Genomic DNA, 14,793 nt, shown 5'->3' with positions numbered 1-14,793 from the left:
CTGCCTGTGCTTGAAACTGCAATGCTTTATTAGGTCCGACTGTGTTTGGAAGGAATAAATGCTTTATCAGGTCTGACTGTGTTTGGAAGGAATAAATGCTTTATTATGTCCGACTGTGTTGGAAGGAATAAATGCTTTATTATGTCCGACTGTGTTTGGAAGGAATAAATGCTTTATTATGTCAACTGTGTTTGAAACAAATAAATGTTTTTTTATGTCCTACTGTGTTTGGAAGGAATAAATGCTTTATTAGACCCGACTGTGTTGACTCCAAAGGTCCCGCTCATTTCGTGACTTCCGCTTAGTGGGCAGATCGCGCTGATTGGGTAATTTCCGGTGAGTGCAGAGGTCACGCTGATTGTGGAAGTGCCGCTTACTGTGGAAGCCCCACAGTGCAGAGGTGGTGCTCATCCGTGTGAGTATGCAAGAAAGTTTACTTTTGTGTGTGTGTGTGTATATGTATGTGTGTGAGTGTATATGTGTGTGAGTGTGTGCGAGTGTATATGTGTATCTGAGTGTGTGTATGTCTGTGAGTGTATGTGTGTGTGTGAATGTATGTGTGTGTATATGTGTGTGAGGAGGAGCGTGTGTATGTGTGTGTGAACTTGCTGGTCTGCACTCCGCTTGAAATGCTGTGAAATTCGATTTGCTGGCCTGCACTCCGCTTGAAGTGCTGTGAGATTGGATTTGCTCCCGCCCTCTGCTTGAAATGCTGTAAGATTGGATTTGCTGCACGCCCTCTGCTTGAAGTGCTGTGAGACTGGATGTGTTGCCCGCCCTCTGCTTGAAGTGCTGTGAGATTGGATTTGCTGCCCGCCCTCTTCATGAAGTGCTGTGAGATTGGATGTGTTGCCCGCCCTCTTCATGAAGTGCTGTGAGATTGGATTTGCTCCTGCCCTCTGCTTTAAGTGCTGTGAGATTGGATTTGCTGCCCGGCCTGCACTCTACTTGAAGTGCTGTGAGATTGGATTTGCTGCCTAGCCCGCACTCTACTTGAAGTGCTGTGAGATTGGATTTGCTGCCTGGCACGCACTCTGCTTGAAGTGCTGTGAGATTGGATTTACTGCCTGGCCTGCACTCTGCTGTAAGTGCTGGGAGATTGGATTTGCTACCTGGCCTGCACTGAATGATGACTTTTGAGGTAAATTCTCAGATTTTCTTTGTTAAAATTTGACCGCTCAATCTCTCTATATTAAAATTGTCTTTTTTTTTATCAACCAAAAAGAGCCATCAAGAGGCAGTGAGCAGCAGAACACAACAAGAGACATAACAAGAAAGAACTGAACTTAATAAATCTCATCTTTAACATTTAAATTGTTGTTATATTTTAAGTCATTCACGTTTTAAACTTTAATAAATCCTTTTTCCGCTTGCCATGCCTGCGTGTTCTTCATCAAAATGGGAACCGAATAGGCAGGAATGGCTGTGCTGTCGGAGAGCCGCTAAGAGTGCATGGGGTGGGGGTTGAGGGGAGATGGACTGAATGCGTGGGGGGGGGGGGAGGGGAATGGCAAGGAGCAGAGTGGGGGGGTGACTGAGTGAACTGCCACCACACCAGCTGTGAGTGACTGCATTGCCACCGCACCAGCCGTGAGTGACTGGATTGCCAGCCCACCAGCTGTAAGTGACTGAAGTGCCAGCCCACCAGCCATGACTTAGTGAACTGCCAACCCACCAGCCATGACTCACTAAACTGCAAGTCCAAGAATCCATTCAGTCTACAGTGTCCATACTATCCCTCTGAAAACCAGTCCCTTCAGCCCACAACACCCATACTAGCGCTCCAGAGATCCATGCAAGGATCCTCCTTCATTGCTGTGATCCGTAATAATAGATGAAAATGTCTAAAATTGATTCTCCACCCTCTCCCCCTTCTCTCTCATAGAGTCTGTCACCTGATTACAGCAGAATTTCTGGCAGTTTCTGAGCTGCCAGCCCGAGTTACTGAGTTGCCAGCTTGCCAGGCCTGAGTGGCTGAGCTGCCAGCCTAACAATCCATTCGGCACACAATGTCCATACAAGCCCTATGGAAACCAGTCCCTTCGGCCCATAACACCCACGTTAGCGCTCCAGAAAGCCCACCTCCCCCCTCCAGTGGCCAGCAAATATTGGAATTAGTGGAGAGGTGGAATATTGTGTTGGGGGACCAGCCCTCCCATGTGAATCTGGAACCTGATGGGTCCCACTTAGTCTAGTGACAATTAAACACATGTCTCTCCTCTTGAAAGTGGCAACACAGGTAGACAAGAAAAGGTGATTGGCACGCTTGTTTCATCAGACGGCATTGAGTACAGGAGTTGTGACATCATTTAACAGCTGTAGAAAGCACTGGTGAGACTGCATATTGAATATTGTGTGCAGTTATGCTCACCATACAATAAGAAGGATGTGATTAAACTAGAGAGAATGTAGAAATGTTTCACAAGGATCTTGTCGGGACAAGGGGGCCTGAGTTATGAGGAAATACGAGATAGGCCGGGACTGTTTTCCGTGGAGCTAGGGAGGGAATAACCTTATTGAGCGATAACATTATGAGAAACATAGATATGATGAATGGTCACAATCCAGAGGACATAGTTTTGAGGTGAGAGGGGAAAGATTTAAATGGGGCTCGTGGAACAATCTATGGAAAGATAATTGGAATTAACATTTCAGGTCAAATTCTTTCATTGGAATTGGGAAAGATAGATAATTAAAAAAAAACAATCAGGATGCAGGGATGGTTGTGGGAAAGAATGATAAGACAAAAGGGATACCTGTGACAGAGTAAAATAGCATTATCATAAGAATATCCTAGATTTTGTCCTAAAATTGACAAATTAAGAATTAAAGAATTGTCCTAGATTTTCTGCTCTTTTGATTTTCAACAGCTAACCTACAAGTTATGCATTTCGTTGTCTCTGTACTGTACACTGACAATGACAATTAAAATTGAATCTGAATCTGAATCTGAGACCAGTGCTAACGACCACTGTGCCACTTCATCCATTCGTACATCGGGTACAGTAACATATGCTATAATGCTGACGATGGGTCTCGACCCGAAACGTGACGTCATCCATTCCTTCTCTCCAGAGATGCTGCCTGTCCCGCTGAGTTACTCCAGCATTTTGTGTGTCTTCGGTGTACACCAGCAACTGCAGATCCTTCCTACATAATAACACGTTCCTCTGTCCATACGGCTGACGCTTTGCAATTTCTACACAAGATACTCCCCGTGGCCGTGCAGCTGAGCTTTGCAATTTCTACAGAAGATCTTATTATCCCTAACGCAAACAATGTGCATAACGGAAACAGGACGCAAGAAGGAACCTCCCCCGAGGTGGCGATGTTCAGGCAACTCATACGTCCGTACAGTCCAGAAGCCCACGGGCGTGAGCGTGGTGACAGAGTGCAGGCGGTGAGCTCTGGGAGGTGTAGTCTCGCTGCTGGAGAAGGGGTGCGGGGGGCAGCACTGGTGACCGCGGAGGAGGCGGTCGCGGATCCGGGGAGCGCGGCTCCTTCTCTTGCAGCCGCGGGACGAGACGCGCGGCGCCGGCGGGGCGCGAGCTGCCGGGGTTTGGAACCCGGTGCCGGCCGTCGGACTGCACAAGATTCTCCCAGCAGCAGGCGCGCGGCACCGCTGCACCGCGGCCGCCGCCAGAGTGATGTCGTGGCGCTGCCAGGAAGTCGGGTACAGAGTTCAGCATACAGGGGCTGGTGTGTGAACCATCCTGTGCTTAGGCTGCCATCGTCACAAGAGGGCATAAAATAAACCAGACAGCTGGGGAAAATGAGGCGTGCAGGTTTAGGTAAGACGAGGATATTTTGTTGTTTGTTAAAATGATCACCATGTACTTGTTTGTGGGTGATAGTTTGTTTGTCAGATGGAGAACTCAAGTTAGCTGAAAACTGCAGTCATATTGGTCTGAGCTATTCCCCGTTAACTCGCCGGCAGTACTTAGTCATGCAATTTACGGAAAGAAGCCAAAGGATTCTGAGTAAAGATCAAGGGTCTCGACCCGAAACGTCACCCATTCCTTCTCTCCAGAGATGCTGCCTGACCTGCTGTGTTACTCCATCACTTTGTGTCTACCAAAGATCTTTGGCGTCTACCTTCGATTTAAACCAGCATCTGCAGTTCTTTCCTACACAAAAATCAATAGCTGTTTGGAGGTACGACTGGTTGCAAGTAATTCCCAAACTGCAGAAATTCCCTCAAATACTTATAGGGAGGTTGACCCGTACTGTTGCCACGCAACGCCTTCTGGAGTACAAGCAGAGAGCGGGTAGGAATCAGTGTTGGGGTCAGATATGGTGGTGGGGGGGTGATTCACCCTGGTGTTGGGTCAGGGGGTGAATCACCTTGGTGTGGGGGTCGGGTGCTGGTGCATCGTGGTCAGTGACTCTGGGCTGAGGGACCAGACTGTCCCCAACTCTGCTGCAGCTGACGGGGACGTTGCTGTGTTTTTGGCACCGTGTGTCCACGGCCCCGTTCCACCCAGCCCCGTGTGTGTGGGCGCTGCCAACCCACAGCCCGTCACAGTGCAGCTGCACAGGGGGAGACTGGGTGGAGGGCGGCCGTGGCTGACCCGAGGGGAGAGTGGGTGCTGTTCCAAGTGATCCGCACATTTGGCCGCTTCCACCTTGGTGCTCGGGTTCAGACTGGAGGGTGACTCCAGCCCCGGGCGGTCGTGGGTCAGGACTTGCCCTCAATCCGCCAGCACGCTGCTCTTTCGCAAGTCATTGAGCAGCAGTGATTTTGCCGGTTGTCTCTCACGGTTACCCCTATTTCCACAATATATTACAGCGCAAAAATTGACCATTTTGGTAGTTTCTAACAGGTAAGAACGTACGTGTTTCGTGTGTTACTAGTGTATGCCGGAAGCTGCCTTGTACTCCAGAAGGATTGAGCTACTCTGTGCGTCACGCCCTTTGACCCGATGATCTTACGTGCAACCCCCCTATTTAGCTGTTGATGCTATAAGAACAACGTGTGCCATAAAAATATATATTTAGTTGTTGATAATATACACTGAAATAATTCACGTATCTGTACAAAGTATTTAATTCTCTCCTCGTTCTTTATTTACATGATCTTTTGTTCTTCTCATTCCAAAGATGAGCAGGTTTGTAGGTTAAGCATTGGCTTCTGTAAATTGCCCCTAGTGTGTAGGATAGAAGTAACAGAGAGGTGATTGCTGGTTGGTGCGGACTTGGTGGGCCAACGGGCCTGTTTCCACACAGTTTCTCAAAACTAAACTGAAATCTTTCTGACTATCTGTTTGCTTTCATTCCCTAAAAATACTAATTTAAATAATTATTTGAACAGTTATGGTTGTCTGCTCCATGTGTCTCCTATATGGCAGTATTTGTTAATGTTTCTTTGTAACACACAAACAGGTTGCTTTGATGTAAGTTTTGTACAAATACTTACTGTTGCAGTGTCTGAAAATGACCCAACACATTTCACAGAGAGAGGAAAATAGACAACAAATCAAAGAAAACAAGCTATTAGGATGACAACCACTTTATATGACGTTTAAGGAGGCTTTTAAAAGAGGTGTTGGAGGGAGGAGACTGAAATATGTACAGGGTACTTATTTTAGATGCAATTTGTTTCTGTGCAAATATTTGTAATTCATCTCCATAATTAATTTTCTGATTCCCAGGGGAAGGATACGCTGGAGGTGGTTATAGTGTTTATGAAGAGGAAAATGATAACTTAACCGAAGGCCTTCGAGAAAAAGTGACTGCATTAAAATCAGTAAGTTCAAATACTTCTGAATAATTTTGTTCCTGTAAACTAACAATGATTTTGAATCGTGTATTTTAAATTTTTCATTATTTATCTCCTTGCATTCATATTCTTTGGTACTGATTCCATGAATTCCGAATACAGTGTTAATTTTTAAATGGTTGATTTAAACTTAAAATCTACAGAGACACTAGCTATCGTTTTTTTTTAAGTTTGATTAATTAAAACTTTCACGCGGTTGCTTATTGAGAATAACACGTCATTTTATTTAACGGTTATATTTACAATTGACTTTATTGTAAAAAGAGTGGAGTTCTATAATTTCTAAACTACATTTATTATAAACTACACTAAGTGGGACCCATAGGGTCCCATGTTCACATGGGAGGGCTGGTCCCCCAATGCAATATTCCACCTCTACACCAATTCCAATATTGCTGGCCAGTGGGGGTGGGGGTGGGGGACTGGTTTCCAGAGGCCTAGTATGGACATTGTGGGCCAAATGGATTCTTGGGCTGGCAGCTCATTCACTCAGAGCTGGTGGGCTGGCAGCTCAGTCACTCAGGCCTGGTGGGCTGGCAGCTCAGTCACTCAGGCTGGCAGCTCAGTCACTCAGGCTGGTGGGCTGGCAGCTCAGTCACTCAGGCTGGTGGGCTGGCAGCTCAGTCACTCAGGCTGGTGGGCTGGCAGCTCAGAAACTGCCAGAAATTCTGCCCAAGAGAGACTCTGTGAGGGAGAGGGTGGAGAATCAATTTTAGACACTTTTCATCTTTTTCTGCAGATCACAGCAATGAAGGAGGAAAGTCTATCCTGGCCTGGATCTCACAGGGAGCAAATGAAGGGAGGGAGAAAAATACTGGAGTGAGGTTTAATACTTGCAGGGGGAATACTTACTGATGGGCCGTAGGGACTCCTGGGCCGAATGTGCTCTTTAAAAAAAATAAAATCCGTGTGAAATATGTGAAAGGCACTTTTTCTGGACTATTCCTGGCCTGGCACGGGCCTTTTGGGCCAAAATGCTCCTTCTGTGCTAATATGGGCATTTTGGGGACAGGGGACTGGTTTCTCAGATAATAGGGGCCTTGTGGACCAAAATTAGTGGTTTCAGGCAGGCCAAACAACTCATTTCATTTCCAATTGCATGGCAGTTTCAAGCACAGGGGAGGCCGAATAGCACATTGCATTTTCATTTCACTTCCATTGCCATTGCAGTTTCAAGCACAGGGCAGGCCAAGCAAAACAGCTGATTGCATTTTCACTTCATTTCCATTGCCACTGCACTTTGGGTGGGAGATTGCAACCTTCACGTGTTCCGCCCTGTTTCGATGAATGCAGTCAACCTGGTGTGCACAATCAAATAAAACAAGTTGTCCTACAACTTTAGGCTGTGCACGCCATACGCAAGAAGAAGAAGAAGCCACTGCACTTTCAAGCACAGGGCAGGCTCAAGCCAAACAGCTGATTGCATTTTCACTTCATTTCCATTGCCATTATCAGGGCTCTCGCTTAACTTTTTTTCCCTGTTGCCAGCCGGGCAACCTTGGCAGCTTTTTAGGTTGCCAAATGACAGTTTAGGTGGTCATTTAAGACGGCTTACATGACGCGTGCGATAATGTGCTCGGACGAAGTGCGTAGTTACCAGTCAGAATTATACTCAATGAAGCATTCACATATTATTTCTGCTTCAAATAAAGTCACAAACTAAACATTCACCAATCAAGACATGATATATCCCACAATGACATGCAGTGAAATTATAAGACAGTATCTCAACTCTTTTTACACATTGCAATTAATGCAATTTCTATTAGTTCTTTCCACTTCCAAACAAAAATGTGGTTGAATTATTCAACCTGTGTCAATAAATCCTGGACCATGGTAACATATATGCGTACGTATAGTGAATATTGCTCATTAAATAACAGTACTGATATTCCATATTAAGAGCATTGATTTGCCGTTAAAATGAATTCTGTAATAATGTGTCAACGGTAGCCGTGACAATCGAACACTGCGGTTTTAATGTTTCACGTGTTCACAATATAATGAATTATTAAAACAAATAATAACATTGGGAATTAAAACACATTTGATTGCATTCCGTTATCAAACATAGTCAATGTTCGCTCTGAAGACATTTCCAGGACAATAGGGTCAGGGAGGGGGGTATGTGTGAATCAGTGTGGGGTGGGTAGATGGCGGGGGGGGATTAGAAGGCAGCCGGTGCAGAATGGATGGATTGAGGAAGGTGAATTAGTACGTGTTGGTTGGAGGAGGAAAAATTGTGAGGGGAGAGCACGGGGGATGTCAGTGGTGTTGAATGGGGGGGTCAGTACGGGATGGATGGGGGTAGACAAAAGTGCTGGAGAAACTCAGCAGGTGAGGCAGCATCTATGGAGCAGAGGAAATAGTTAATGTTTCGGGTCGAGACCCTTCTTCAGACTGTTCCCCCCATTCTTCTTGAATGGGAGGATCAGTACAGGATGGATGGGGGGGGGGGGGGAAGAGAAGAGATCAGCGCAGGATGAATGGGGGGGGGGGGGGGGGGTCAGTACAGTGTGGATCGGAGGGTCTGTGCAGGATGAATGGGGGATCACTACAGGATGAATGAGGGGAAGGTGCAGGGTAAATGGAGGGTGGATCAGTACAGGATGGATGGGGGATCAGTACAGGATGGATGGAGGAGGTGCAGGATGGATGGGAAAGGGGTAAGTACAGGGTGAATTGGGATGGATGGGCGGGTGGCAGGAGAATCAATGTGAGGTGGATAGGGTGATCAGCGCAGGATGAATAGATTGGGGGGGGGGGGGGGGGGGGGGGGGGGATGGGGAAGGGAGCACAGGGGCACAGGGGATGTCAGTGAGAACTGAATAGAGGCGGAAATGGGGATCAGTGCTGGATGTAGAGGAGGGGTCCCAGGATAAGGGGAGGGGGTGGAGGGGACGTGAGAGAGAAAGAGAGAAGGGGGGCGAGGTGGGGAGGAAGGAAGGTCAGCGCTCCTCGGACAACATAGCCCGCTGCCTTGGCCGTTGGGAACTCCTCGCCACCGCCTCCCTCTTCCGCCAGCCAACAGCAAGGTGCGGGGCCAAGCGATGCAGCTCAAAGATCCTATAGCTATAGGATCTATGGTGCAGCTGCTTCAGAAGTGTCGCAGCGAATGACGGGTCCCGCACAGCTACCGAGACAGCGCCTCCATACCCTCCTCCTGCTTGCAAATCCGCTAACTGCGTACTTTCAAACCAAACCCTCCCGCACGCCGAGGCCTCCTCCTCCTTCCAACCCTCCTCCCGGCCTCGGCGTGCGGGAGGGTTTGTTTTGAAAGTGCGCCATTAGCGGCAAAGAACCTATAGCGGATTTGCAAGCAGCGGACCGTATCAGGGCGGGAGGGGGGCGGGAGGAGGAGGAGATGGAGCCGCTGTCGGTGTTCGGGGCCAGTCATTCGCTGTGACCATTCGTCACTCCGCACCTAGTATCGTTCCCACGCATTACAGCCGACACAAAACGTCGCATTCCTTTTCTCCAGAGATGCTGCCTGACCCGCGGAGTTACTCCAGTTTTTGGTGTCCATCTTCGGTACAAACCAGTATCTGGTTGCCAAGCCGGGCAAAATGACTCTGTGTTTAGTTGCCCGGCGGCGCTTTGAATGGTCTGTGGCACCTGGGCAACCGTTAATTTCGAGCCCTGCATTATACTTTCAAGCACAGGGCAGGCTCAAGTCAAACAACTCATTGCACTTTCACTTCATTTCCATTGCCATTGCAGTTTCAAGCACAGGGCAGGCCAACAACTAATTTCATTTTCATTAAGGGCTAACAAATCATTTATTCAAGTACATTGCATACTCACAGTGTTCTGTAGTTTCCCAGCTCAGACAGAGAGTTGTGACCTCTCCCTTATCATCTTGCAGACCGGCTGAGCCACGCCCACACTTCCAGGTTTTACAGTTCCTCCCCCCTCCCACCGGAAGGGGTGTGGCCTTCATGGCGGTGATTGACAGGAGAGAGAATCTCAAGATTTTTAAAACACTAATAAGTCTTTTATTTTTCATTGATGGGAAAAATCTTCGGGGCCTGCGCAGCGGAGGAGGACTGAGTAAGATGGCCAAAAAAATCACAGCCATATGTGGTAGCATTTTTTTGTAAAATCAAAGCACAATGCAAACAGGAAGTGGTCTAGATGAGAGTTTTAATTATATAGATGCTAAATTAATTTCATCCAATTATTCAGTAATTAGTAAATCACTCAATAACTAATAATATGAAGCAAGGATTCTCTTTCTTTTTGTAAAGAAAAATCTGATTTTTGTAGTTTATTGAATTGTGCTTGCTGATTCTTGTTTGAAAATAGATTTTTACAAAATTGGGTAAAATTCCCTGTGGGATGCACAACATAATTAGTTTAAATACAGGACACTTATGACTTTGTAGTAAAACGTGAACAAAGTGTATTGAATTGGTTTAACCTCCGTAGAGTGCCCTCCAGTATGTTTTTTTTTGTATTTTTCATGCTCAAAATGTATCTAGAGGTTGATATTATGTACAGCCTCTGTTGCAACTCTAACTACACCATGACTGCAATAATTGTTTTATTTTTATATTAAATCACATACACATTCCTATAACTGTGCATCATTATTATTATGCATAATAATTGCACATATAACCGTGCATAATAATTAATGCATGAATAATTATTTGAAACGAGATTTAATGCAAATAAGTGAACAATTCCAATGCATGTGTACTTATCGGTTTGGATATTTTTAAGGTAGAGATAGATAAATTCTTGATTAGTACAGGTGTCAGAGGTTATGGGGAGATGGCAGGAGAATGGGGTTAAGAGGGAGAGATAGATCAGCCATGATTGAATGGCGAAGTAGACTTGGTGGGCTGTATGGTCTAATTCGACTCCTATTCCTGTGACCTTTGCTCTATACCTTTTGGAAATACGTTCTGGCCTCTGGGTACAGAGATGGAAATAGAATTAAAACACAAAGAGAACAGTTAAAGAAGCCAAAATTGGATTGCATGAAGAATGCATTGAACTGACTTTGCAAGTGAAGAGAGTTTAATGTAATGTAGTATGTAATCATTAGGCCCAGCAGAAAGTTATCCAAGACTTTTCATTCTCTTTGTTCAGGAGGACCAACTTTGTGAGAAGGCAGAAGAAACAGTCCTTTGGCCTAGCAGCTAAACACTTGATTAGCAGGCACCCATTGCCAATAAAGCCAATTTAATTTTCCCCAAATGTCCATCATTTTCTCCTTGATTCTACTGCTCACTTAAACCACCAAGAAGAATTGTCCGATTACCCTATCCACCTATAAATCTTTGGGATGTGAGAGGAAACCGCTGTAAAGGCAGAACACACAATCAGCACCAGAGATCAGGATTGAACCCAGATCACTGGAGCTGTGAGGCATCAGCTGTATTGGCTGTGCCACTATGTCATGAAAATTTCCAGCAACATTTTACTGTGCTGCTAGATAGACACCAGAAATGTGCTATTAAATGAAAATGTGATCATCATAATTTATAGCACACCTATTGGAATTTAGAAACATGAAATAACACATCCGAGGACAAATAAACATTTCGTATTTTGTTATATCTCCCCCTACTGACAGCTTTCCATTGATATTGGAACTGAAGTGAAGTACCACAACAAAGTGCTGGATGAAATGGTACGTGTCAAGTACACTCTCAATCAGATATCAGTAAAAATGTATTGTCTGCATGCAACATGCAAAGTGCTGGAGAAACCAAGCAGATCAGGCAGCATCCATGAAGGAAAATGGACAGCCGGTGTTTTGTGTCGGGATCCTTTTTGAAGTATGTGTCGTTGATGCATAGTTCATTTTCTAATTTCAGCAGTTTTGGTTTAAGCATTTTGATATAATGGAATTTTAATGAGCATGAATCAGCTACAATATCACAAATACTTTATTATGTCAGTAAGGGGATTGTACTGGAAATTATTTATCCCACTGATTCTTTATGTTGGTCAAGATTTGTCATTTCTTGACTTTGCAGTCATTGCAAAAAAATAAGCAAATAAGTATTCAATCAAATATAAAGCCCCTGCCCCATGATGCGAGTTTACCAAAGAGCTCTCCCGAGTTTAAAAAAAAAATCAAACTCGTGGTAAGTATGTAGCGGGTACGTCGGAGCTCATGGATGTCTCGTAGCGGCTCGTAATGTTAACTGCAGGTATTCGGGAAACGCGGAAACTCGTGAAGTTTTTCCAACAGTGTGAAAAATTTCCACGAGTAAAAAAATACATGAGTTTGATTATTTTTTTTTAACTCGGGAGAGCTCTTGGGTAAACTCACATCGTGAGACAAGGGCTTAAGTGTACAGCTAGGTGGACATAATGGTAAAGCTCTTTGTTGCTTCAGTAGTTAATGTCTGCAAAACTAATGTGTCCAAATAATGAAGAATGCTTGAAAGGTAGCTTGAATTGTGTTGGTATATATGAAAGCTAATAAATTATGAGAGGAATTGAATAAAATATGTTTGCAGTAAAATGATTTTGTACAAGGATTCATAGGCTCTTGAAACAGATCCATGATGTTCACGGCTGAAGGTGGCTGATGAAGGATCCCGTCCTAAAATGTTATCAACCCTATTTCTTCAGTGATGCTGCCGGACCTACTGAGTTACTCCAGCACTTTGTGTCTATCTTCATTAAAAAAACCAGCATGTCCAGTTCTTTTCTCCACAATGATGTTCATCAATTTGTTACTTGATGTAAATAACTATTGAAGTGTGGTAATTTTTCAAACCTTTGTTTTTAGATTCGAACTTTGATTTTACATTAAAATAATTGCTAAAGCACCTAGTAGTGTTAAAAGTTATATAATCCATTGTATACTTTGGAGGTGTATTTTCAGCTATGTATCCATACTCTTCACAGGATTCAGGATTTGAATCTACAGGTGGCCTGCTAGGAGCAACCATGGGTCGACTCAAACATTTATCTCGTGGGAACCAAACAAAAGTCTTGTGTTACATGATGCTTTTTGCACTTTTTGTCTTTTTTGTTCTTTATTGGATTATTAAACTAAGGTGAAATAAATTATCCTATTCCAGTATCTGGATCTAAATTATTACACATTACTGTATAGGCCCTTCTCTGTAAGATAATTGATGTGATTATGTTGTAGACTATTTCTTAACATTACATTCACATTGTAGACTGTTGTTTCATTTTTTTCAATGTTTGTTTATCAGAACGTTCCATGTTTATAAAATGAGAAATGTCAGTAGTAGTCATCTTCTGAAATAATCCCTTGGGGTCATAGATAACTTTGCTTCCACAATGGCTCTGTGGGTTCAAAGGTGATCAATGAATCACGTGAGGAATGCAATTTTTGTCACAATAATAGCATGACATTTATGATTACTTTTGCTAGTCATGGGACTATTATGGAAAAAATAAATAGCACCTTTTTGTAAACTGTACCATTGATAACTCTTTGTGCTTTTGTGCCAATTGGATTTGAGCATTTTATGGTGGTGCAGCATATTAATGAGCTGCTCAGTAGCAGAGCAAGGGATAGACCCTTTCTCTGATGCTGCATGTTATTTTTCACTCGCATTTCCAACTTATTTTGTAATTTGGAATAAGAAGGAAAATCAGGTAATGCTAAGTTATTCCGTGACATTCCATGCTAGATTTTATTACTTTCGCTTGAATAAACTTGAATCTTTACACAAAAGATTCTATTAAATTACATTCACAATAGTTGATGATTTTTAACCGTGTCTTAATAAATTTCAGTTGACTTGTCTGCATCCCAAAGCAGACCAAAAGCAAGATTGTCTCCCAAGCTGATTTAAGGCACATTCAGAAGAGAGTGCACCACTAATGGGGTTGCCTGGTTATTGAGAATCCAATATGATGCAAAGGCCTTTTTTTGATTAAAAATATGAACGTATTCCTCAAACCAACTTTATTGTACGCTAATATTGTTTACATGTTCTTTGTAAGATGCAGTGCTTGTTTCATGAGATGCTTGGAAATTCAAAAATAATTGTGGAAAGCCATGGGTATGGAGTGGGCAAAGATGGCAGGTGAAGTTGGTTTCATTTCTGTACACAGAAGTGAAAGGGTGATGCAGAGGAACTCTGAGGAGAATGGGTAAATAGGAAACAAAACAAAAAGATTTATCCGAAGATATTTTGAAGAAGGACCTCGACCCGAAACGTCACCTATTCTTTTTCTCTAGAGATGCTGTCACCCACTGAGTTACTCCAGGTTTTTGTGTCTATCTTTTTGTTGAGGATGTTTCCTTGAATCATTTCAGTTGCAGTTGGCTGAGCAGTTTTAACTAATTTTACAGTAGTGATTTTAAAGGAAGGTTGATTTCCTATCATGCTGGTGTTTTGTTTAACTCTTGTTTACTTCAACTCTGTTCATCAGTTACGTGTAAAATAGTTGGATCAGCATTTGCGGCAACCAGTTCTTTGGTACAGTTTATCCCTTCATGTTTTTATTGGAACCTATGTAATTGCTTTTGAAACAAAAATCCATCTTATAAATGATTTTAAAATTCCTGGCATGAAAAATGCTGGAATTGGTCAAAAGGCCAATTTCAATCCTGGTTTGCCTAACCTTTTATATATTATGTTAAGTCAATGTGAGAAGGATTCATTTTGTTCCTGGTGAGGACTGGCTACACTAGAATATTGGAAATAATTTAACATCAGTGAACGCTTGCCCTGATTTATAACTGTTGTGGTAACCACTTTTTCTCAAGTTATGCTTTCAGAATCTTTTCTCAAAGAAAGCTAATTATACATGTCTAAAATGGTGGTCCTTGGTTGTGACAACAAATAAATAAATAAATAAATAGAAGAGCCATACATTGGATGCAATTATTATTTGTATTCAAATGTCACCAAAATACTTTACAATTAAATTTTTTGAATTTTCTTTTACTTGTCATAGTTTATTTCTACTGATTGTGGACAGTATTTTCAGTTGAACATATATTAATGGCAAGATAATGTTTTTGAATATCCCTATAAATAGAGGAATGGTGGGGATATGAT

The 14,793-nt window shown here is 43.4% G+C and overlaps 1 protein-coding gene across 1 annotated transcript; it reads left to right on the top strand.

The window, feature by feature from the left end:
• The first annotated feature begins 3,402 nt into the window (after nucleotides 1–3,402).
• On the top strand, nucleotides 3,403–13,473 carry bet1 (Bet1 golgi vesicular membrane trafficking protein). The gene is made up of 4 exons (XM_055662675.1): nucleotides 3,403–3,791; nucleotides 5,652–5,746; nucleotides 11,364–11,420; nucleotides 12,653–13,473. The coding sequence occupies exons 1-4, from the start codon at nucleotides 3,773–3,775 to the stop codon at nucleotides 12,806–12,808; spliced, it is 327 nt and encodes a 108-aa protein (XP_055518650.1). The 5' UTR covers nucleotides 3,403–3,772; the 3' UTR covers nucleotides 12,809–13,473.
• Nucleotides 13,474–14,793: the final 1,320 nt, after the last annotated feature.

Source organism: Leucoraja erinacea, chromosome 2 (assembly GCF_028641065.1).
Source record: "Leucoraja erinacea ecotype New England chromosome 2, Leri_hhj_1, whole genome shotgun sequence".
Classification (NCBI taxonomy): Eukaryota; Metazoa; Chordata; class Chondrichthyes; order Rajiformes; family Rajidae; genus Leucoraja; species Leucoraja erinaceus.
This window is presented reverse-complemented; position numbering and strand designations above follow the sequence as displayed.

Excerpts from the sequence above, each read along its gene's own strand:
- bet1 (XM_055662675.1), top strand. Across the intron at positions 5,747-11,363 it reads AAGTGACTGCATTAAAATCA|CTTTCCATTGATATTGGAAC; the intron begins GTAAGTTCAAAT and ends CCCTACTGACAG. Across the intron at positions 11,421-12,652 it reads ACAAAGTGCTGGATGAAATG|GATTCAGGATTTGAATCTAC; the intron begins GTACGTGTCAAG and ends TACTCTTCACAG.